The following is a 24,276-nucleotide window of genomic DNA, read 5'->3' on the forward strand; positions in this document are numbered from 1 at the left end:
TACTGTTAATCTGACTATCTGCAGGTTTGCATGCAGTAACATGCATTACTGTCCCTCCATTTACAAAGGCAGAGGCGTCACGGTGTGATTATTTTACGTGTAGTTGTTTTTTTCTGTGTAATAATATTCAACATTGCTACATTTTTCAAAAAATGCCTCTCTGTGCAAAATAAGTTTAAAAACATAAACAGCTGTGGGATCCTGTTTGTCTGTGATTTGAACCGGGGGACAAATCGTGGCAGGATCAGCCTGATGTTATTTGTATCCTGCTGGCCTTAAAGCGCTTGAATGTGAAATGCCCTTCACCACCTTGTTGAGGCTCTGGACTCAGACGATAACCTTCCGCTGAATACGTAAGGATGTGTCTCAAAATTGTGTTTAAGAGTTTAAAAAGAGTTTACAAGAGCATTGGAAAGGTTTGTAAGTGTGTGGAGGTTTTTATGGCTTAAAATATATAAAAATAAACGTATGGTTTCTATTCATCTGGACCTGGCATTTTCAGTGCAAGAAACGTATCATAACTGCAGGTTTCCCCAGTTTTATGAAGGGAAGGAACTGCCCTCCCAGCCCATTGTTCATTCAATGGGGTGGTTTGAGTCATTGTGCAAATGTACTGTTTATAAGATTGGGGAAACCTGCAGTCAGCTGAGACTGAAGAAGTCACTTGGATGAGTGATGAAACATTTCTCCCACTGAAAACGCTACGAACAGATGAACAGAATCAACTTTTGGAGAGTATTTGATTGACAAGGTACAACATAAATGCTACAGCAAGGAGGAGTCAGGACGCCAGGTCAGGGGGAGATATCATCACCCCTACCTGAGATTGGGTACATAGCCCCAAGTGCGATAGGAGAAGGATCGTTGAGTGCAAGAGGAACTGACCTGAAAAATAGGATCATGGCCAAGCTTGAAACCTGGATCCCCCGTAGCCGAGATTACGTGAAGTACCCTCAGATGGTCTGCTAGATGATGTTAATGCAGCACTACGGTGAGATCATAGATATATATATAGATAGATAGATAGATAGATAGATAGATAGATAGATAGATAGATATAGATAGATAAAGACTGTTAAACTCTGATGTTATCAACAATCTGAAGCAAGTGCTGAATTCACTGGTATAAATAAGAACATAAATTATAATAAAAATGGATTAACAATGAATGCTTTACGGGTTTAAAATTTGGTCGTTAACAATTTAAAGAACAAAAAAGCTAAATCATAAGTATCATAGATAAATTGTTTACTTTTCCTTTTAGTTTCATGTGACCACTTTGTTGGGTTTAAGAAACACAGATGGAAAGACGAGTTATTGTAAATTAAAGTTAAAGGTGGGCCACATCCTGAAAAAGAAAAACTCTATGTTAAAAATCAACCATCTACTCTGCGCTGTGAGTGTGACGTCATGTCAGTGGGGGTGGGTGCGGCTACCACAACTTTACACTCCGGTTCAACTGAAAGCAGTTCTAAGGTCAGTGAAGGCAATGTTTACAATATTATTATTGTTTGTACTTGAAGAGGAGCATAAGTATGATGAAACAGCCTCATGAGTAGGACAGTCAGTGTTATGCGATTGTACTCATTTCTTTTGTGTTTGCAGTTTGTGCTTCTGGATAAATACAGTGAATGGAAATGTGTGTATTGATAATGCGCTAACTATACCTGATTCTGTCAGTCAGTTCAGTTTTATTTATATAATGGCAATTCACACTGGCTGCCTTAAAGTGCTTCATATAGTCAGAGAAAATCTACACTATTAGAAAGAAACCCCAACAGTCACATATTACTTGACAGAGACATGCTGACACACCCGAAATGAGTTTTTATATATTTGCTACAAAGAAGCTTCCTTAAATAAGTTAGTTGTTTGATCCTGGAGACAGGAGGAGCCTGCTGCATAATTGTTTTTCTTTTCTTTTCATTTTCAGGGTGTCTTTGAATTCTGCCCTCTGTGGGTTTATCATTTTCATTTCAATCAAAGATGCTATTTTGTTTCCATTGGTGTCCGGTGTGTTATCCAAGTGCTTCTTAAATCTTTTGCACAGTGTCAGTGAGTTTCACAACATTAAAAGAAAACCATTTTCACCACCTGCTATTTCATGGGGGTTTTTTTTGTTTGTTTTTCTGTTTTTTTATTCAAAGTCAGTCGAAGATTCTTTCAGAACTCCAGCACACAAAAATGAGAGCGATGTGGAACGTGCTGATATGGATCTTGATCTGCATTTTCCTTTCCATGACCGTACTGTTCTTCTTGTGTGTGTGCCGTGAGGTAAGTAAATATGTCACATCTCTTTATTGAACAGAATAGGATAGAATAGAATGCCTTTATTGTCACTATACAGATGTACAATGAAATACACAGCATCTCCTACTCAGTGCAAATATGTAGGTAGGTGTGTGTGTGTGTGTGTGTGTGTGTGTGTGTGTGTGTGTGTGTGTGTGTGTGTGTGTGTGTGTGTGTGTGTGTGTTTGGCGGGGGAGATGGGGGTGTACAGTTTCTGCAGCACTATGTACATGTAGACAGTATTTACAGGAAATATATATAAAATCTGCAAATATACAGTCGGTTAAAAAAAGGAAATGAAATGTTTAGTATATACAGTTTGGGTTAATTTACAGTGGTGGTTTATAGAGGGAGTACTTGGAATGGGGCGTGGAACTGTGTTTATTGGTGCATGTGTGAGTTCAGGGTGGTTATGGCTTTTGGGAAGAAACTGTTCTTGAGTTTGTGGGTCTTTGTGCTGATGCACCTGTAGCACTTCCAGGTTGAAAAAGTTAAAACCAGGGTGGGAGCCGTCCTTTGATTTGATATACCTTTATTAGTCCCAGAAGGGGAAATTTCATAAGGCTGCCGACCTATTGCATGCAATGGCCTCCGACCATACATACATTACACAAAACATCACATGGGGAAGACAGGTCAGAGAGGTATAACAATGTATACAATCAGCATCGGAAGGGAATAAGTGTCGAAGGCGTTTGGAAAGGGAGGGGGGATGAGTGTGTGCATATCAGTGTATATGTCTGTGTGTGCGTGTCCAGAGTTCAGCTGAGACAGTGTCCTTCACCCTGCTAGGCTAAGTAAACAGTCTTCCAGCCAACCCAGGTGGCCTTGCATGGAATGGGAAGGAACAGACTAAACACAGTCGTTATCAGGGTGTTTTTGTTCGGCTCCAGCCTTGACCGCAGCTGGCACCGAGAGGGTATCCGCATGAAGTGATGGTGCTTTTTACTTCAGTGCGAACAACTCATATGAATTTGTAAGCTGCTCTAACAGTCCAACACTGGTCTCTCAATCTCCCGTTGGAGAGCCGTGAGCTTTCTATGATGTTATCCAAGCTTACGTTCCGTGATGTTGTAATTCTTTTTGCTCAAAGAGCAGGTTCTGAGAACTCACGACCGCAGTGCACTTCCCCAAGATGTGATCGAATTTGCGCTCAAAGGTGTCATTCGAGCTAGCCCCTCCAGATGTAATCCAGTTTTTCACTCAGAGGTCTTGTTCTGAGTATTCACAGCAGCCATAGCCTCTCCAAGATCTTCTCCGTGCTGCACTCAATGAGCCCATTTTGAGAAACTCACGCCTCGTCCCATCATTTCAATCCCAGCAGGCAGCCTTGTGGGGGTTTGAACAGCCGGTTCCGCTTCCTTAATTCTTCGATAAGCCAGGGCCAAGCCAGCTCCAATCAGCCAGAACCCTGTTATCATGGTTCCGAATAGGTAGATATCTTCAGCAGTCAGGCTCACCCGAACCCAGACTTCTCGTTGAGAAGGGGTGTCAATTGCATTCAGAGACCAGTTCATCAAATCCATAATTCTCTTTTAGGTTTTAGAGAACAGACTGTGAGAGACTGTTCAGGGAAAAGAAATACAAAAAACACGAGACTAGACAAGGACATAAGAGCCTAAGCAGGGAAGCTAAGGGAGAGGAGAGGAGAAAAGTGCGACCGCCTTCGTCAAGAGCAGCTTGATGATGCTTGATGATGTTTGTCTCTCTATTGAGGCAGCAGGAGGAATAAATGTCCATCAGGGAGGGGAGAGGTCAGCCGACACTCTGCCTCCTGAAGTCGACTGTGACCTCTTTGGTTTTCTTGGTGTTCACTGCCAGGTTGTTCTCTGAACAGCATGCTGCCAACTTCAGGACTTCCTCTCTGTAGACTGGGCGGTAATCGTTCAGGCTAGTGATGGGAGACTTCTTTGGCACAGGGATGATTGTGGCTGATTTTAGACAGGATGGGATGGCTGCCTGATCTAGTGAGAGGTTGAAGATTCTGGTGAGGATGAGGGTGAGCTGGTAGGCACATGCTCTGAGCACCTTGCCAGGTACTGCATTCTGGATCCTTCATGGGGTTCACTTTAGATTTAACACAAGATAAATGTGATCACTCTCGTAACAACTATGTGCGTCTCTTCAGCATGACAGAGTCAACATGTCTGTATTCTATATACAGGGTTTTTTGGTCATAAAAGGTTTTTGTTTTTTTCTGTAATTTTTCACTCATCTGTGTTGCTCCTGCAGAAAAAGTAAAACACTGACACCTGCTGTTCACTGTTTGTAACTGCTTCTGGTAATCTTCCAGTCTATTCTGCCTCTGACCTTCTAAACACTGGAGATCGAATTTTACTTACTTATTGTAGTTGAAATAAAAGTATTAACTCTCTCCCAGTGATGACAGTTTAGCGCTGTCACTTCACAGCAAGAAGGTGCTGGGTAACCCATATCAGCCTGGTTCAAATCTCCCTTTGTTCTCCCTGTTTCTGTTGGACATTCATGTGAGATTAATTTGATATTTTAAATTAGCCATAGTTGAAAATTCATCTTTAAATTATGGTGTGTGTATGTATGTATGTATATATATATATATATATATATATATATATATATATATATATATATATATATATATAAAAGACAGCACAGAGGCACTAATCATGGCAGCACAAGAACAAGCTCTGAGTACAAGATCCATAGAGGCTGGGGTCTATCACACCAGGCAAGACCCCAGGTGCAGGCTGTGTAAAGATGCCCCAGAGACAATCCAGCACATAACAGCAGGGTGCAAGATGCTAGCAGGCAAGGCATACATGGAACGCCATAACCAAGTGGCCGGCATAGTGTACAGGAACATCTGTGCCGAGTATAACCTGGAAGTCCCGAGGTCAAAATGGGAGATGCCCCCAAGGGTGGTGGAGAATGACCGAGCTAAGATCCTGTGGGACTTCCAGATACAGACGGACAAAATGGTGGTGGCTAACCAACCGGACATAGTGGTGGTAGACAAACAGAAGAAGACGGCCGTAGTGATCGATGTAGCGGTTCCAAATGACAGCAATATCAGGAAGAAGGAACACGAGAAGCTGGAGAAATACCAAGGGCTCAGAGAAGAGCTCGAGAGGATGTGGAGGGTGAAGGTAACGGTGGTCCCCGTGGTAATCGGAGCACTAGGTGCGGTGACTCCCAAGCTAGGCGAGTGGCTCCAGCAGATCCCGGGAACAACATTGGAGATCTCTGTCCAGAAGAGCGCAGTCCTGGGAACAGCTAAGATACTGCGCAGGACCCTCAAGCTCCCAGGCCTCTGGTAGAGGACCCGAGCTTGAAGGATAAACCGCCCGCAGGGGCGTGCTGGGTGTTTATATATATATATATATATATATATATATATATATATATATATATATATATATATACATAGCAGCTGGATAGCGTAGTGGTTAGACTACACGCCTTTGGAACATAGCAAAGGTGTACTCTCAGTGGCAAGGGAACAATAAGAGAACAGCACCACCAAGGCTGGAGACGGAGCAATACTGGAAGAGCATATGGGAGAAGGATGCAACCCATAACGGCAATGCTCAGTGGCTAGAGGATCTGAGGGCAGACCACAGCGACCTCCCTGAACAGGGTCCAGTAACCATCACAGTGGCAAATATCCAAGAAAGGGTCTCCAGTATGAAGAGTTGGACAGCACCAGGGCCCGACATGGTTCACGCCTACTGGCTGAAGAAGCTGACTGCACTCCACGAGCGTCTGGCAGCACAAATGAACCAGCTGCTAGTTAACGAGAGACACCCGGAATGGCTAACTGAAGGCCGGACGGTCCTGATCCCCAAGGACCCCAAGAAGGGACCGGTCCCCTCCAACTACCGACCAATAACCTGCCTCAGTACTACATGGAAGCTCCTGTCAGGCATCATATCGGCTAAGATGAACAGGCACATGGGTCAATACATGAGCGGGACACAGAAAGGAATTGGCAAGAATACCAGAGGCGCAAAACACCAGCTACTGGTAGACAGAACAATCAGCCGAGACTGCAAGACCAGACTGACCAACCTGTGCACTGCCTGGATTGATTACAAGAAGGCCTATGACTCAATGCCCCACAGCTGGATACTGGAATGCCTAGAATTGTACAAGATCAATGGGACCCTAAGAGCCTTCATCAGGAACTCAATGGGGATGTGGCGTACAACACTAGAGGCCAACTCCAAGCCCATAGCACAAGTCACCATCAAGTGCGGGATCTACCAAGGAGATGCTCTGTCCCCACTGCTGTTCTGCATAGGCCTGAACCCCCTCAGTGAGATCATTAACAAGACTGGCTACGGATACCGACGACGGAATCAAAGAGAGGGAAGGTAGTCAGAACTGAGGGGATTGAACTACCAGAAGGCAACATTGCAGACATAGAGGACAGTTACAAGTACTTGGGGATCCCGCAGGCGAATGGGAACCATGAAGAGGCCGCTAGAAAAGCTGCAACCACCAAGTACCTGCAGAGGGTCAGGCAAGTCCTGAGGAGTCAGCTGAATGGTAAGAACAAGATCCGGGCCATCAACACGTACGCCCTGCCCGTGATCAGGTACCCTGCTGGGGTAATAGGCTGGCCAAAGGAGGAGATAGAAGCCACTGACATAAAGACAAGAAAGCTCCTTACCATGCATGGAGGGTTTCACCCCAAGTCCAGCACCCTGAGGCTGTACCCTAAGCGGAAGGAAGGGGGCCGGGGACTGGTGAGTGTCAGCACCACAGTCCAGGATGAGACAACGAACATCCAAGAATACATTGGGAAGATGGCCCCAACTGACCGAGTGCTCAGTGAATACCTCAGGCAGCAGAAACCCAAGAAAAAGGAGGGAGACGAGGAACCATCATGGAAGGACAGGCCCCTGCACGGTATGTACCACCGGCAGATAGAGGAGGTGGCTGATATCCAGAAATCCTACCAGTGGCTGGACAAAGCTGGACTGAAAGACAGCACAGAGGCACTAATCATAGCAGCACAAGAACAAGCTCTGAGCACAAGATCCATAGAGGCTGGGGTCTATCACACCAGGCAAGACCCCAGGTGCAGGCTGTGTAAAGATGCCCCAGAGACAATCCAGCACATAACAGCAGGGTGCAAGATGCTAGCAGGCAAGGCATACATGGAACGCCATAACCAAGTGGCCGGCATAGTGTACAGGAACATCTGTGCCGAGTATAACCTGGAAGTCCCGAGGTCAAAATGGGAGATGCCCCCAAGGGTGGTGGAGAATGACCGAGCTAAGATCCTGTGGGACTTCCAGATACAGACGGACAAAATGGTGGTGGCTAACCAACCGGACATAGTGGTGGTAGACAAACAGAAGAAGACGGCCGTAGTGATCGATGTAGCGGTTCCGAATGACAGCAATATCAGGAAGAAGGAACACGAGAAGCTGGAGAAATACCAAGGGCTCAGAGAAGAGCTCGAGAGGATGTGGAGGGTGAAGGTAACGGTGGTCCCCGTGGTAATCGGAGCACTAGGTGCGGTGACTCCCAAGCTAGGCGAGTGGCTCCAGCAGATCCCGGGAACAACATTGGAGATCTCTGTCCAGAAGAGCGCAGTCCTGGGAACAGCTAAGATACTGCGCAGGACCCTCAAGCTCCCAGGCCTCTGGTAGAGGACCCGAGCTTGAAGGATAAACCGCCCGCAGGGGCGTGCTGGGTGTTTTTATATATATATATATATATATATATATATATATATATATATATATATATATATACATAGCAGCTGGATAGCGTAGTGGTTAGACTACACGCCTTTGGAACATAGCAAAGGTGTACTCTCAGTGGCAAGGGAACAATAAGAGAACAGCACCACCAAGGCTGGAGACGGAGCAATACTGGAAGAGCATATGGGAGAAGGATGCAACCCATAACGGCAATGCTCAGTGGCTAGAGGATCTGAGGGCAGACCACAGCGACCTCCCTGAACAGGGTCCAGTAACCATCACAGTGGCAAATATCCAAGAAAGGGTCTCCAGTATGAAGAGTTGGACAGCACCAGGGCCCGACATGGTTCACGCCTACTGGCTGAAGAAGCTGACTGCACTCCACGAGCGTCTGGCAGCACAAATGAACCAGCTGCTAGTTAACGAGAGACACCCGGAATGGCTAACTGAAGGCCGGACGGTCCTGATCCCCAAGGACCCCAAGAAGGGACCGGTCCCCTCCAACTACCGACCAATAACCTGCCTCAGTACTACATGGAAGCTCCTGTCAGGCATCATATCGGCTAAGATGAACAGGCACATGGGTCAATACATGAGCGGGACACAGAAAGGAATTGGCAAGAATACCAGAGGCGCAAAACACCAGCTACTGGTAGACAGAACAATCAGCCGAGACTGCAAGACCAGACTGACCAACCTGTGCACTGCCTGGATTGATTACAAGAAGGCCTATGACTCAATGCCCCACAGCTGGATACTGGAATGCCTAGAATTGTACAAGATCAATGGGACCCTAAGAGCCTTCATCAGGAACTCAATGGGGATGTGGCGTACAACACTAGAGGCCAACTCCAAGCCCATAGCACAAGTCACCATCAAGTGCGGGATCTACCAAGGAGATGCTCTGTCCCCACTGCTGTTCTGCATAGGCCTGAACCCCCTCAGTGAGATCATTAACAAGACTGGCTACGGATACCGACGACGGAATCAAAGAGAGGGAAGGTAGTCAGAACTGAGGGGATTGAACTACCAGAAGGCAACATTGCAGACATAGAGGACAGTTACAAGTACCTGGGGATCCCGCAGGCGAATGGGAACCATGAAGAGGCCGCTAGAAAAGCTGCAACCACCAAGTACCTGCAGAGGGTCAGGCAAGTCCTGAGGAGTCAGCTGAATGGTAAGAACAAGATCCGGGCCATCAACACGTACGCCCTGCCCGTGATCAGGTACCCTGCTGGGGTAATAGGCTGGCCAAAGGAGGAGATAGAAGCCACTGACATAAAGACAAGAAAGCTCCTTACCATGCATGGAGGGTTTCACCCCAAGTCCAGCACCCTGAGGCTGTACCCTAAGCGGAAGGAAGGGGGCCGGGGACTGGTGAGTGTCAGCACCACAGTCCAGGATGAGACAACGAACATCCAAGAATACATTGGGAAGATGGCCCCAACTGACCGAGTGCTCAGTGAATACCTCAGGCAGCAGAAACCCAAGAAAAAGGAGGGAGACGAGGAACCATCATGGAAGGACAGCCCCTGCACGGTATGTACCACCGGCAGATAGAGGAGGTGGCTGATATCCAGAAATCCTACCAGTGGCTGGACAAAGCTGGACTGAAAGACAGCACAGAGGCACTAATCATGGCAGCACAAGAACAAGCTCTGAGCACAAGATCCATAGAGGCTGGGGTCTATCACACCAGGCAAGACCCCAGGTGCAGGCTGTGTAAAGATGCCCCAGAGACAATCCAGCACATAACAGCAGGGTGCAAGATGCTAGCAGGCAAGGCATACATGGAACGCCATAACCAAGTGGCCGGCATAGTGTACAGGAACGTCTGTGCCGAGTATAACCTGGAAGTCCTGAGGTCAAAATGGGAGATGCCCCCAAGGGTGGTGGAGAATGACCGAGCTAAGATCCTGTGGGACTTCCAGATACAGACGGACAAAATGGTGGTGGCTAACCAACCGGACATAGTGGTGGTAGACAAACAGAAGAAGACGGCCGTAGTGATCGATGTAGCGGTTCCAAATGACAGCAATATCAGGAAGAAGGAACACGAGAAGCTGGAGAAATACCAAGGGCTCAGAGAAGAGCTCGAGAGGATGTGGAGGGTGAAGGTAATGGTGGTCCCCGTGGTAATCGGAGCACTAGGTGCGGTGACTCCCAAGCTAGGCGAGTGGCTCCAGCAGATCCCGGGAACAACATCGGAGATCTCTGTCCAGAAGAGCGCAGTCCTGGGAACAGCTAAGATACTGCGCAGGACCCTCAAGCTCCCAGGCCTCTGGTAGAGGACCCGAGCTTGAAGGATAAACCGCCCGCAGGGGCGTGCTAGGTGTTTTTTTAAATTTTTTTATTAATCTACACCTATATGTGCAATATGTCAAATTTCTTATTGTATTAATATGGTTTCAATTATTAATATTTCCTGCAGGGTCACAGATATCAGGTTCCTGTCATCTATTACACAAACCTCATCATCTCCGTTCTGATCCATCACAGCATGACATTCTTTTGGAGGATAATAATGCATGATGTCATTGCATGCTTCTTTTACTATTTTGCTGTGACGGCCAATCTTTACTTCAAATCCTGCATTGCTCTGGAAAGGTACCTCTCTGTGTTTCAGTGAGTTCACTTTCATGTCTCTGAACATTATCTTTTACTCTGAAGCATCATTTGTTTCTCTTTTGTGTTGCAGGTATTGTTTCATCGCCTGCCCACTGTTGGACTGCCTCAGACAAACTAGGAGTTCTGTGCTGGTCTGTGTTCTGGTCTGGGTCTTTTGTAGTGTTAGTGTTGCTCTTGCTGTATTTTCATATGAATTTGTAAGTTTAATTATTTATGCCGCCCTCCCTGCCCCCCTGTTCATCTTCTGTCTCGCTGGGACACTTAAAGCTCTGCCTGCTGCCACCTCAGTGCCCACTGAAGAAAAACGAAGAACTGTAGGAACCTTGGTTCTGTTGCTGCTTAATTACTTTCTCATAAACCTTCCTGCAGTCACTCTGTTAACTTTGAACTTTGAGAGATGCTTCCCTGTAAAAACTATTGATTTTATCATTATGATCTTGTTTCTTTTTAGTTCATTGTTGGACTTCATTCTGTGTATTTTCATGCGTAAAGGACCCATTGACAGGCTGCTGGTACATCTGTGCTGCTGCATTATGGAGAGAAACAACACAGGAGATGTGACTGATGTTAGCACAGACAGGTCAGATCATGTAGTCAGAGATGAGGGGAAAGAGGAAACAGGGTCACACGACAGGAGAGATGATGAGGAGTTAGCAAGAGTGAGATAAGTAAACACCATCCTTTCCAAATATTTTTAGCTGTCCCCTCAGACTGTCAATCACCTAAAATCCTGTTCTTTGCACCAACTGGGAGTAACAGGAAATATTGTTTGCTTGAGTAGTTGAATGTTGTAAACGAAAATGTACAAATTATTTTGTAATTTCTTCTAAATAGCATGAAGGTGGTGCAGTGATTATGTCACCTCACAACAGGAAGTATGGGGACTTTTATTACATTCTTTCCCTGTCCTGTCCGACAGTGTAGCAGTCAGAATTGTCTGAAGGAGAAAAAGAACTAAACTGTCATGAACCGGGCCGCACGGCCATGACAAAAAACCCAGACATGGATAGGAATGTCTTCCAAGAGATATTTTTTAAATAAATAAAGCAGAAAAGAAAACGCACTGTCTAAAAAGAAAACCTGTGGTGTGTGTAGTCAGTACCATCAGTAGTGTAAGCGAGTGGATGGGTGGAGCGTGTGCATGTAATTCTGTTAAAAGCAAAGTTCAAAGCCCCCCCCCCCCCAAAAAAAAAAAAAACTGCCCTAAAGGATTTTTATATAGAGTCCTGGCACACTGGCCCAGGTCTTGCCAGTGACACTGATCCTAACTCCACCTCCGCCTCTCCAACGCCTGCAAATGAGACACACTTTGCTATAGTGGTTCACTTGATAGTCAAATTAAAACTGTATTAGGAATTTTTATTTTAGGTTATTATAACCAAAAGAGACAAGGGCCTGGGACAGAAAAGAAAAAAGAAAGAAAGTAATGATTGGGAGAAAGTTAACAGCAGGGGAGAGAGAGAAAGAGAGGAGAAGAAGAGGAACAGAGGGAGAAAAACAGTGATGACTAAAAGAAGAAGAAAAAAGCAGAAAGACCACAGCATGATCTCCATGAACGGTTCTCCTCTTTGACTTCCTCCTGCAGACCAAAACATGCAGTTCGATATATTTGTGATGCTAAACTGCCTGTAGGTGTGAAGACTGTCCAGGATGTCATATGACAGCTGGGATCAACTCCAGTCACCACCAAGAAAAGATTGATGGAGTTTCATCTGAAGACATCTTAAACTCAAATATTAATCATCTAAAGAGCTCTTGAAACATTTTTATTTTGTATCATTACAGTCATTAATTTATATAAATATCATATTTAGTTTTTATTTTATCCTTTACATTTTTTTGAAAGGACACTTTAAGTGTTGCACAAATTGAATTTTCAGTTACAGTAGAATTTGAATTTCCTCTGATTCAGTTATGACAGTGTGTAATGTATTATTAATAATATTGTTGTTAAATGTTGACGTGGTTGTGTTTAGGTTGTGTGTGTTTTTTAAGTTCAAAAAAGTCTTTGGTGTTTTGCAAGCTGGTTAAATTTCTTTGAAGCCGCATTGGTGAAACTAAAAAAATATCTTGAAAAGAAAACAATTTGTTTTTTAACTTTTTGCAATTACAAGAATTTAATCTAAAGACCAACAGGCCATCATTTCCCTGGTTTCATAAAGATGTCAGACAGCATAAAAATCAATAAGAAGACGACTAATCTGTTGGTGTGATCAGTGACTGCAGGAAAACCTACATTGATGCATTTATGACTGTATCCTAAGACTTTAAACTATCAACCCGTTACAGAACCATATAGTAGTGTCTTGTGTCTGTTTAGGATCCTAGTCAGTGTTTTATGTAATTAATAAAACTTCTAATTTCTAAATTTAACTTGAAGCCAATGAAGGGAAACAAGAAAACTCGTGTGAGCAGAGGGTAGTTTTTGTTAGTGGTTTAGCTGCTTAATAAGAGAACATTTATACTCCTGTGCTAAATCTACATCAGTATACCTTAACTGCAAATCCCTCTGAAATGCTGTGATGAATCCTTTGGTTTTAACCTGACATGCACCTGTTTGTTTACCCTTCAAAACTATTAGCATAGAATAGAATAGAATAGAATAGAATAGAATAGAATAGAATAAACCTTTATTATCCCACTGATAAGAAATTTCAGTGTTACACAGCTCTTATAGCAAAGGGAATATAAAATATAAAAGGAAGACACAAGGTGGTCCTATATACATTCGCAACTGGAGCTCATATATACAGAAATATGCATAGAAAAAAATGGTATGGAAATATGTATAAGATATTCAGAGCTATGTATAAAATGTTATTGTAATTGGCCTTTTGAGTAATGGATTCCTCCTATACTTTAATGCTAGAGTTTTTCCTTTTAGACAGTAACAGTCATTGCATATGAGGAATAAAAAGCATAGTCTCAGTTAGGGCTGGGCCATATCATACGGCATATGTTATATCGTTACCACAAATTTTCAAATAATCGTGATAAATATTTTTGGTCATATTGCCCTGCCCTAGTCTCAGTATATTGACTCACAGATATCAGCAAAAATGTCAGTGGGAGAATGATGAAACTACTGCGATTCATCAGAACTGAGTAGTTTGAGGTTCTTTGTTTTTCTTTTTTTTCTCAGAATCAGAATACTTTATTGATCCTTAAGGAAATTATGTGGGTTACAGCAAAATGTTTCACTGATATTGCTGTGTTTGTTGGGGAGAAAACTTACAAACATACAGTACAGCACTTCAGAGTCATACTGCTAGCGATTAAAGGTGCCTGAACACATTCTCTATTCCAGTCTTTCTCAAACGGTGGCATGCGTACCACTACTGGTATTTGGGCTCTCTCTGGTGATACGCAGGAAATCTCCAATCAACTAATATACCATTGGGGAGGTATGCAAAGACGATACAAGAGTTCCCGAGGCTTTTCTGGGAGCCGGAGTAAAACAAGAAAACATGTCCCCGAGCTTGAATCCTCTATGAAGAGCAGCCTTTCCTCATTGCCATTGGTCGCGGCCACTACAGAGCGTTGGCGGGCTCGTTTCCCTGGGGCTTAAAACTGCAAAGCTGATGGTAAGAACACTGTCCTTTTCTGTGGTGCCCCGATCCCAGCCACTATGAGTCTGAGGCTCGGTGGGGGCGCGGGAGATACTGTCAGTGAGTCGCGAACTATGGCCCGGATCTCAAAGCTCCTGGTAGCCAGGAGATTGCGACCCATTTCTTCTGCGAGAGGGTGGTAATCCTTTGCAGCCAGCAGCAGGGAGTTGACGAGGTCAACCTTGCACCAGCAACTGTCGGAGGAAGACATGAGCGAAGCGGAATCCACCATCATCTGTTCCTAGCAAGGACAGCGTGCTCTCCATGAGCTCGAGAGCGGTACCATCACCCAGGCCCAAAAGAGAGAGGAGTTTCACGAGACACTCTACTGCTGTAGCACTGTTCTATTGAGAGCAGTGTATTTCCCTTGGCTGGGGGGAAGGAGGGTCATCACATGGCTGGTGGACAGCGGATCCAGCAAGTTACTGTAGGGTTACTGTCTGAAGTTGGGCTAGCTGGTATATTTAATGATGTTCTGTGTGGTGGCTAGCTACACAGCTATAGTTAGCATAATATAAACACAGTGAAGCTGGAGGATGAACGCTAACTTTTTTTCCACTCGATAAAGGTTTATGTGAAAAAAACAATTGCAAGTACAAGTGTTGAATTTTGAGGAGAAATTTATTTTGAGCGAAGAAAAGTTCAATTTGAGCGAACAAAATTAATTGCTGCGTGTAAAAAATTTATTTCAGTGTTTGCTATTATCCATATACACACACAGTCCGGTCTTTAAGTCTGACGTCATTAGCCATGTGTGGGCCCAAACTCCACTGCAGATCCCTAAGTCAAATGATTACTGCAGCATTACTGAGAGTTGAAAAACTGTATAAATTCTTTCATCTGTAATAAAATGATCACTGTGGCTGCTCTACTAGGTGTAACAGTTAAGTTTGACATCCAGGCATCCATGAAAACAGAATTTATTATATTTAATGGAGTTAGAAGTTAGCAGGGCGCTAGCTTCCATCTAAATATAATATACCATGGTCTGACTTAGGGATTTCTGAAAAAAATTAAAATGTACAGCTCTGCTATCTGCTACCTCCTATCACTTCCAACATAAATGAAGATAGGAAAGTAAATAGCAGTGACGTTCATAGGGTTACTGAAGTTGGCAGACAATGATCACTGACTGTTTTTAGGGGCTTGTTCAGATTAAATAGAACAAGATACACAGCATTAAAACATGTTAAAAACATAATTTTGCACGCAGCAATGAATTTCCTTCATTCAAATCTAGATTTTCTTCATTTGAAATAAATTATACAGCTGATACAGCTCTGGGGAAGAAACTATGTTTCAGTCTGTTCTGAAGTACCTGTCTGATGGAAATAGCTTGAGCAGATGACTCAGTTTGTCTGGTCGTCTATACACAGCAAGTGTTGTAGAGAAGACCCAGAGATGCTCACTGTGCATCACTGGTGTTTTGTGCTGTTTCCACTACATGTTGGAGTGCCTTTTTGTCACCTTTGGTGCAGCTGACATGTTGATTGTGAGCATGCTTTCTATTGTGCATCTGTTGATGAGCAGTTTGAGGGGATTTAGGCTGTCTTTAGCCTCCTTAGGAAGTAAAGGTGTTGTTGTGCCTTAACAGCAGGTCTGTAGGTATTGTCATCTCTTTGAGTGGCTGAGCCAGAGCCCTGAATTAAACTTGATTGAATATCTCTGGAGAGATCTGAACATTGCTGTGCCCTCACACTAGTTTCGACATGGCGGAGCTTTCAATTAAATTTTCAGTTCAGTTTTATTTATATTGCACCAAATCACAACAGCAGTAGGCTCAAGGTGTTTAATATTGTAAAGCAAAGACTCTAGCAAGCACTTGGTGACAATGGGATGGAAAACCCTGTTATAAAATTCCTATATAACAGAAAAAACAAAATAGTAGCAGAACAGGCTCAGGAACGGGCAGTGGCTGTCTACATCTGCAGTCCTATTCCTCGTCATGTACATGTCTTTGTATTCTTTCTCTTATCCCCCAGTCTGTCACGTATCCATGTCTGCTATGTCCCAGTGTCCCTCTGTTCCTTGTTTCGTCATCTTCTGATGGCTGTGTTCTTCCTCAAGAGTGTTTCCCGTGTTCAGGATTATTTACTCTCGACCAGGATTCCTGGCATTTTGAGAGGGGCCAGCAATAAATCTGTTTGTTTTTTTTATTCAACCTTTGTGCTTTTGGAGTCCTGAGTTTGGTTCCCAAACTTGCTCCTCACTAAGGAATTAAGAACACACTAGGTAACGAGAGGATGGCAGTAGGTGGGAACTGTTGGTGGAACAAGCTGGAGACAGCCACAGTTACATAACTGAGGGAAATGAAAGAGCAAAACACAAAGATGAGACTTGGACAGAGTGGACATGAAGGGAACAAAGGGAACAATGACACAGAACTCTGGAATGTAAGCTTCAGTCCACCTTTTTAGTACACATAATGTTCAGAATTAAGAGTAATTTATTCACTCCAAACTGGGAAATTGTTTTGTTACAGACCCTGTTCTTTAATTCAAACTTTTTAAGTTTGATTCTAGTAGTAGCCTTACTATAGTAGCAATATTCTGGTTATGTTATGGTCCAGAGTCTGTGGACTTGGTGTTTATGCTTGAGTGTATTAATATTCTGTTGGGTTGTTTGTGATTATCCCTAGTGCTTTGTGTCCTCTGTGCTCTTCTGTTCCACGTTTCAAGTTCCTATGTTCTGTCTCCCCAGTCTGTGTTAAGTTTGCGTGTTTAGAGGTTTGGTGTTTTTTAAGGTTTGTTTCTCTTGTCAATGTTTCTAGTTTTGCTTCCCCTTTTCGTCCCATTAATCCCAGCCTTGTCTCCCTCCTGTCTTCCATTCCCTGATTGCCCTGTGTGTATTTAAGCCCTGTGTTTTTTCGTGTGCATTGCTGGTTTGTCTGTGTTATTTCCCTGCATCATCATCCCTGCGCCTCCATTTAAGGTTTCAGTTTTGTTTGGTTAATTTTTCACAGTTTAAGTTATCCTTTCATTTTGTTTTGTTTCATGCCCATTATGTTCCTGTTTGTATCACCTACCATATTAATAAAGCTCGCCCACATCAGAAGCTGCCTGCATCTTGGGTCCTACTTTCAATCTCCACTCGTCTGCCACTGCAGACATGACAATTTCAAAGATTAAATGATACTGGAAAGGTAGTTACTATCATACCATGACCCTCTGAACTCATCATTTATGAAAACCTGATTAAAATAAATGTTCAAATGTTTCAATATTTATATCCCAATTTAGAGTGAAATGAAATACAACCACTGTGTTGGGATGCATGGAAAAGCTCCATTACTGTTATTGTTATTATTAGGTGACTTATACAGCACTTAAAAAAACCTTGATATCCATGTACATCACAGCAGCAAATAGACAAACATAACTCATTTTTGTACCTTTTAATAAATATGTTTGTATGAATAAAAAGCATACATGAAGGTCATGTAAAAATGTATTGGACAAGGATCATGTTATAATGTGCCACATTGTCAGTACAGAAAACTAAGCCACATTTCTTTACAGGATTTTAGAACTCTTTATCTTCTCTTACCATGTGACCATGAATTTAGATAAAGTAGTAAAAAATGTATTCAAATTATTGTTTGTAGCTGACACAAATATTTACTTGCTGTTCAGGGGGGGTTCTAAAGGAGCTACTGGATTTGGTCAAGTCACAAATGTGCAAAATGAGAAAAAAAAGGGTTTGACAGAAACAAACTATCATAAAAGTAAAACTAAAATTATGTAGAGATTGTAAAAGATTCTTGAATCAAATTCAGAAATTGTAAAAGAAATTGTGCAGATATGTATAGATGCTGTGGACATTTAAAGATTTAATGAAATAAGCCAAAAATATCATATAAAACATATACATGACATTTCCATCAACTGTTTACACACTCTGTGTTTGCATTCCTCTGTGTGTTTATGTGCACATAGTCCATCTTTATTTTTAAATTTCTCTGCATCTGTCCCATCACATGTTCCCCTCTTCATTCTCACTTTGTTTTTGCCAACACAAGCCCACCTGTTTCTGCTAAAATCAGTTAAACTGGTGATCTGCTGCTAACATCTGCTGCAGTGTTGTTCATACTGCAGCAGCACAGACATGACAGCAAACTGTCAACAGGTCCTTTCTGCATGAAACAAAATAGCATCAAGTCCACAAAAGGACTGAGCAGGATCATGGCCAAACTTACATTTCTGACAAAAGATAATAGAATTACTGCAGGCAAGACCAACACAAAGTAATTCAGGTGCAACAGAAACAAAGTTCCTATAATTCTTCGTTTTTCCTCAGCAGGAACTGAGGTGGCAGCAGGCAGAGCTTTGAGGGTCCCAGCTAAACAAAGAATGAACAGAGGGGCAGGGTAGAAGGTAAAAACAAAAATGCGTTCATGTTGGTGTAGTAATATTATAACAGAGATAGTGATAACACACACGGTCCAGATCAGAACAGAGACCAAAATAGAACCTTTAGTTTGTCTTATGAAGTTCAACATTGGACAGGTGACGAAAAAATACCTGCAACACAAAACAGTATTCTGATTGATGTGGTAGACAATAGTTTGACTGTAAGGATGCTTCAAGTCACAATAAAATGTAGTATACTTGCATTGAAAGATATATGAAAGATAAATACCTTTCCAGAACAATGCAGGTTTTGAAGTTGAGACTAGTTGTAACACCGAAGAAGACAAACACTGCAGAGACACCGGTGGGCTGATGATGGTCTTCCAGTTTAGCCAGCCAAAGAACTGGAGCACAGAGCTGGATTAGATTGGAAACCAGGATGTATATGTAATAGGGGGCAGGGCCTGGATCCCTTCGTCTCTGCAGAAAATATGACATTTACAATATTAAGCCATTTTTTATATAACTATATATTTTGCCTTACTGTATTCAGTGTCTAGTGTCTCTGCAAAGGAAAGTGGACCAAGAGTCCTTTTTACCTTGATAAATAAAATTTTTTGTTCCAAAGGCTTTTTTATATTTCCCCCTTCCTACTCATTAATAAGGACATATAACTAAACACTATATAAGGTTTAAGGATTTAAAGGTTACTGTCCAGGGCTGTGTGCAGCAGGCAGGAATGGAGGACCCAAAATGCAGACTCCAGGAGGCAAACTGTAAACTAAAAAAACAGCTTTCTTGCTGAACACCTGAAAAACCAACACTATCTAAACTGGGAATACAAATAAAGTAAAATAGACAGGCAGGCTAGCAGACAGAACACAAGGTGGAACTAAATAATAGAAACCTTAAATCAAAGAATATCGATAACCAAATCATAACCACTGGCTCAACAGACCTTTAAAACTAAATCGAGAATGTGCTGGGTAGGTTCTTTTATTTTCAACAAAGCCAACTGAGTCTAATAATACAGCGGTCCCCAACCCCCGGGCCTCAGACCGGTACCGGGCCACGAGAGTTGAGGCTCAGGTGTGAAATGTATAGTTTTCAGGGTTTTTATCGGTTTTCAGCGTTATTTTGTTATCGTTTTTATCGTTAACTCGGTTTTCCTGGGTCTTTTCACGTGTGTTATGAATAAATCTTTTTTTCGGTACCGGTACTAGTTTTATTATGTTGTATTTATCCGCGACACCTTAAAGGCCGGTCCATGTAAATATTGTCGGGCATAAACCGGTCCGTGGCGCAAAAAAGGTTGGGGACCGCTGTAATAATAGATTAAATGCCATGTTGAGGCTGTCATTTTTAGCATCTACATCAGTGGTGGGCAGCTCCAAGCCTCAATAGCCAGTGTCCTGCATCAAGATGTGTTTTTGATCCAACACAGCTGATTTAAATAGATAAATTACCTCCTCAACATGTCCTGACGTTCTCCAGAGGCCTGGTAATGAACTAATCATTTGATTCAGGTGTGTTGACCCAAGGTGAGATCTAAAACGTGGAGGATACCGGCCCTTGAGGCTTGCAGTTGCCCAGCCCTGATCTACATAAATGTTAAAATCACCCACAATAAAATAATTATTGTGGGTCATTGACTGCAACTCTGGATAGAATCAGAGCTAATGAGGCTGCACCAAATATCTTACACAATGAGCAGGAAAGTGAGGGAAGGGCAGCTGAAGAGCACATGCTGCTAGTGAGTTGGCTACAAGCTAAGCTAAGCTAAAGACACAGTGAGTGAATACTGTGAATATAATTCATGAGTGAATCAACAGAGCATGCTTGGCTAAAGCACATAAAGACTGGACTATGAAATGAGACATTATCAAAGTTTTTAATTAAACAGACAAGATACACAAAAACACAACTGTGTGTTGCAACAGGAAGTCAGTGCCACCCCAAGGAAAAAGCCAGTGATGCAGATGCATCAGCTTTCTTTTCCCCCAGACAACCTTGTCTGATTTTATTGTCATTCTAGGTCTGCTAGACTTTGTAGTATTTGTAATGATTTCTAGTAATGATGGGTTACAGCCAAGGTAGGCAACATTAATTTATGTTTAAACTCATGATTCTGATTACATTCACTCACTATAGTGTCTAGGGGTTTGGGAATCCTTATGTGTGCAATAGCTCTTTATATCTTGCTAAATGCGGTTGGCTAAATCCAAAAAGCACAGTGAATACTTAACTAGCAGGACAGGTTAGTTGATTTGTTAAATCTTCAAATACTGATAGAGATGGACGTAATTACATACATACATACCGCACAGCACATACAATAGATGATCAGTAAGGTCAAAGGAAGGCAGACACAGACGTCAATCCACATTATCACTTCAACAGGCTCCATCTGTGTTCACTCTTCAGTGATGGAGATGCTATAAATAAATTGTCCATTATTTATCTTATAAAATAAATAAGACTAAAAAAGGGACAAAGTTAGTACTGCTCTTGAGCAGAGGTGAAATTAGAGATACAAATGTCTTGATGCATGCGCAATCATCCAGGTAATGGAATCGCAAAAAGTTGATTCTGTTCATCTGGACGTAACGTTCTTAGTGGGAGAAGCATTTCATCACTCATCCAAGTGACTTCTCCATGAATAGATACAAATGTTTGGAGAATGGTTTATTAAACCAAAAGTTAGTCATTAGAGTTGAATGTTAGCCATCTGTACTTGCGTGTAACAGAGGATAAAATAAACCTTAATATCTTCGTAGATCAAACATTGCATCAAAACCATTTCTAGTGAGATGAAAATATCAGTTACTGATATTCCTCTGGCAGAGGCCGACTGTATGACAGACATGACAACATGAACTTGACAACATCAGACACACAGACATGAAACACATGAAGGGTAAGGGAGACTTCACAGGGGTTGAAAACAAAAGGGAAACTAATAAGTAAATGAACTTAGATAAGCTAACGAACTTAAACAACCATAACATGAAAATAAATGAAAACTCAAAACGCTGGGTCAAAAGACCCAGGATCGTGACAGTTCCTTAATTTCAGTAGGATATCTGATGACACAGACTTGTCCTGATTATGAAACACTTTCCTTATTAATGTTTTCCTCTTCAAATAGAAAAAATATGCATATGAAAGGAAAAAAAATCACATTTACTTGCCTCAGGACTGCTTATAGAGGACTGCTTGTATACAGCAGATTGTATACAGCTTCCTTGTTCCTGTTTTGAACAAGGAAGCTGGCGCAACATAATTTACACTCCACCCTCCACTTAAATACATTCGCTTTCAGACTGGAGCGACGTTTATCTTTAAAGAATAGACAGTTTTTTATTTTCAGGGTCTAGTGCCCTTTATTCATGTTTAAAACTATTTCCAAGAGCCCTGGATCCAGCCTTGAGCTGGCCTCTGTGGCCTAACTATGATAATGTTTTTATAATATAATTATAATTTTGAAAACAAATTTTCAAAAAATGTTTCCTAATACTTTTTATAAAATACACATCATATTGTATTTAATAAGACGTGCAACTATCAACTGAGACAATAAATTCATTAGGAATGTGTTTACTGAGGCTAAACTGGGTCAAACTAGGTCATAAAGGAATTTATTCATGATCAGACTACTCTTTGAAACCAGGAAAGTCGTCCCCTGTTGACCCTTACATGGAATACAAGTTAATTTACTTTCATATTAGTTAGATAAACTCCTGTCTTTTATATACAGTCAATAATCACAGTCTTCAGTGCTGCAATCGGCCAGTTTGTTCTGAGCTAAGTGCTCTCAAAGCAAAATGGAATTTTTTAAAAAAGGAAACTTTTATTTAGGTGAAGTAGAAGAATTCTATGAAACTTCAGAAACAGGGAGCAAACAGCAGAATTTAAAAGTAGAAAGCCTTCCAGACACACAAGGCACCATAAACAAAACTGACAGAAGACAAATGACGAGTATGACTATTACTGAGTTTCAGATACCTCAAAGTCTGAATACCGAACTTGGGAGTAATGTAATTCCTGAGTTTAAAGTTCTTTACATCCCAGTAGTTAAGTTGAAAAAAAGTAAGAGACAAGGTAGAGCTATTCAGGTATCACTAGAAATACAACATAGTACTTTTCTTTTTGCGCTTAAAAATGCAGCTGCAACACATCCATGAATGGAGCCTGCTGGTACTCTGTGTGGCTTATTTAACAAATCACAAATACACAAAAGGGCAGCATAGATTTAAAAAGAAAAATTACAGTTTTACTGTTATTTATATTGGATTGTTATTAGTTAATATAAAATCCAAATAGAAGGGGCCTTCCAGATTCAAATTCAGATTGGGAACTCAGAAATTTGGACTTTTGACTCATGCAGGAACACACCATGAAGATGCAGAGAAAAGTCATTAGGGTAGAGGAGAGACATGCGGGCAATAAGACACAGCTGAGACAAATTATCTTCTTTGACAACTAGACAGGTGGAAGTGAGACTTAAGGCAGGGCACAAAAGACACATTAGTATCAATATAAGACATGAAGCAATAGAATAGTAAAGGTCCTAACATGGAAATGAAGATTTTGCAAGAAAATTACAAGAATATACTAAAATATGCAACAAAAACATGAAGATTTAAATCTAACTGTAATCACTAACCGAAAGGGGAGGCAAGTCGCCCCCCTCGTCCCCAGATTCTGGATTTTCAGAACATTGCTTGAAGCAGGAACTATCTGGATCACACAGGAAACACAGAGGCACTAAACAGGACTCTGTTTTCAATAACAAATATGATGGCATTAAAGTCTATAGAAAGGTATTGACCTTTCAGGTATAATTCTTTATTTAACTCCACAAAAAAGGCAAACCATAGTATAATTGACTCATGCATCATTCATATTCACACTTTCAAAATGAAAATAAATGTAAATAACGAGTTTTGAACTAGCAAAGGTGCTACAAGTGTAGTTAAACTTTTAGTTTAGATCACTACATCCTCCTACTTTTTCTCAGAAAAGGCTTACTCACTGGGGCTTTCGACTACTTCAACCACTAAAGACTAAATTTACTTGTGGTTTATTACTCACCACAAGTATTTCTATTTCTAACACACACAGCTGAGTGGAAATTTACTTCTCTCTAAAGGGTTGAGGGATAAAAGAAAAAACATCTCAATTGCTAAATATTCAAAAGCATAGACACCACTGCACAGAGGAACAGAGGGATAGATAAATATATCCTGCTGATGCTTAGTAATAGTCAGAGTTTAGTTGGGAATACGTCATGGCTTTGGTGTAAAACAAACAAACAAAAAAATACATTAATTCATCCAGCCTTGTCCTGTAGCCTTGTATGCTTTGGGTTTTCAGTACGGGAAAGTACCACAAATGTGCAAACATGTCTGCATGGGCTAGCAACTAACCCTGGAATGAACATAAATTCTCCATGTTCCCCAACAGTCCAGGACACAGCACCTTCTTCCTGTATTTACTTTTGTTGCTCCTGCTGCAGACGCATCTGACCAATAAGTAGACTGAACCATCTCACATGGTTTGTTGTTAGCTTTTTGGTTAGCTTGGTGTCACTTAGAATTTTATCTTTGTGAAAACAAATCAAACCACTGAAAAAAAGCTACAAGTTTACGGGTGTCAACTGACTTGGACCAGAGTAAAAAAAAAAATGTCTGTAAAAAGGCCAATAAA

The 24,276-nt window shown here is 42.0% G+C and overlaps 2 protein-coding genes across 2 annotated transcripts; one reads left to right on the forward strand and one right to left on the reverse strand.

Moving 5' to 3' along the window:
* Positions 1 to 10,417: 10,417 nt before the first annotated feature.
* Positions 10,418 to 11,278, forward strand: LOC146655219 (uncharacterized). The gene is made up of 2 exons (XM_085428843.1): positions 10,418 to 10,589; positions 10,681 to 11,278. The coding sequence occupies exons 1-2, from the start codon at positions 10,483 to 10,485 to the stop codon at positions 11,276 to 11,278; spliced, it is 705 nt and encodes a 234-aa protein (XP_085284969.1). The 5' UTR covers positions 10,418 to 10,482.
* Positions 11,279 to 18,260: 6,982 nt separating this feature from the next.
* On the reverse strand, positions 18,261 to 20,974 carry LOC146655220 (uncharacterized). Its single transcript, XM_085428844.1, has 3 exons — positions 20,888 to 20,974; positions 18,857 to 19,047; positions 18,261 to 18,738 (listed from the first exon to the last, which is right to left on the reverse strand). The coding sequence occupies exons 1-3, from the start codon at positions 20,972 to 20,974 to the stop codon at positions 18,261 to 18,263; spliced, it is 756 nt and encodes a 251-aa protein (XP_085284970.1).
* Positions 20,975 to 24,276: the final 3,302 nt, after the last annotated feature.

Source organism: Rhamphochromis longiceps, linkage group LG13 (genome assembly GCF_057381845.1).
Source record: "Rhamphochromis longiceps isolate RC_006_pf linkage group LG13, R_longiceps_female_GT1.1, whole genome shotgun sequence".
NCBI lineage: Eukaryota > Metazoa > Chordata > Actinopteri > Cichliformes > Cichlidae > Rhamphochromis > Rhamphochromis longiceps.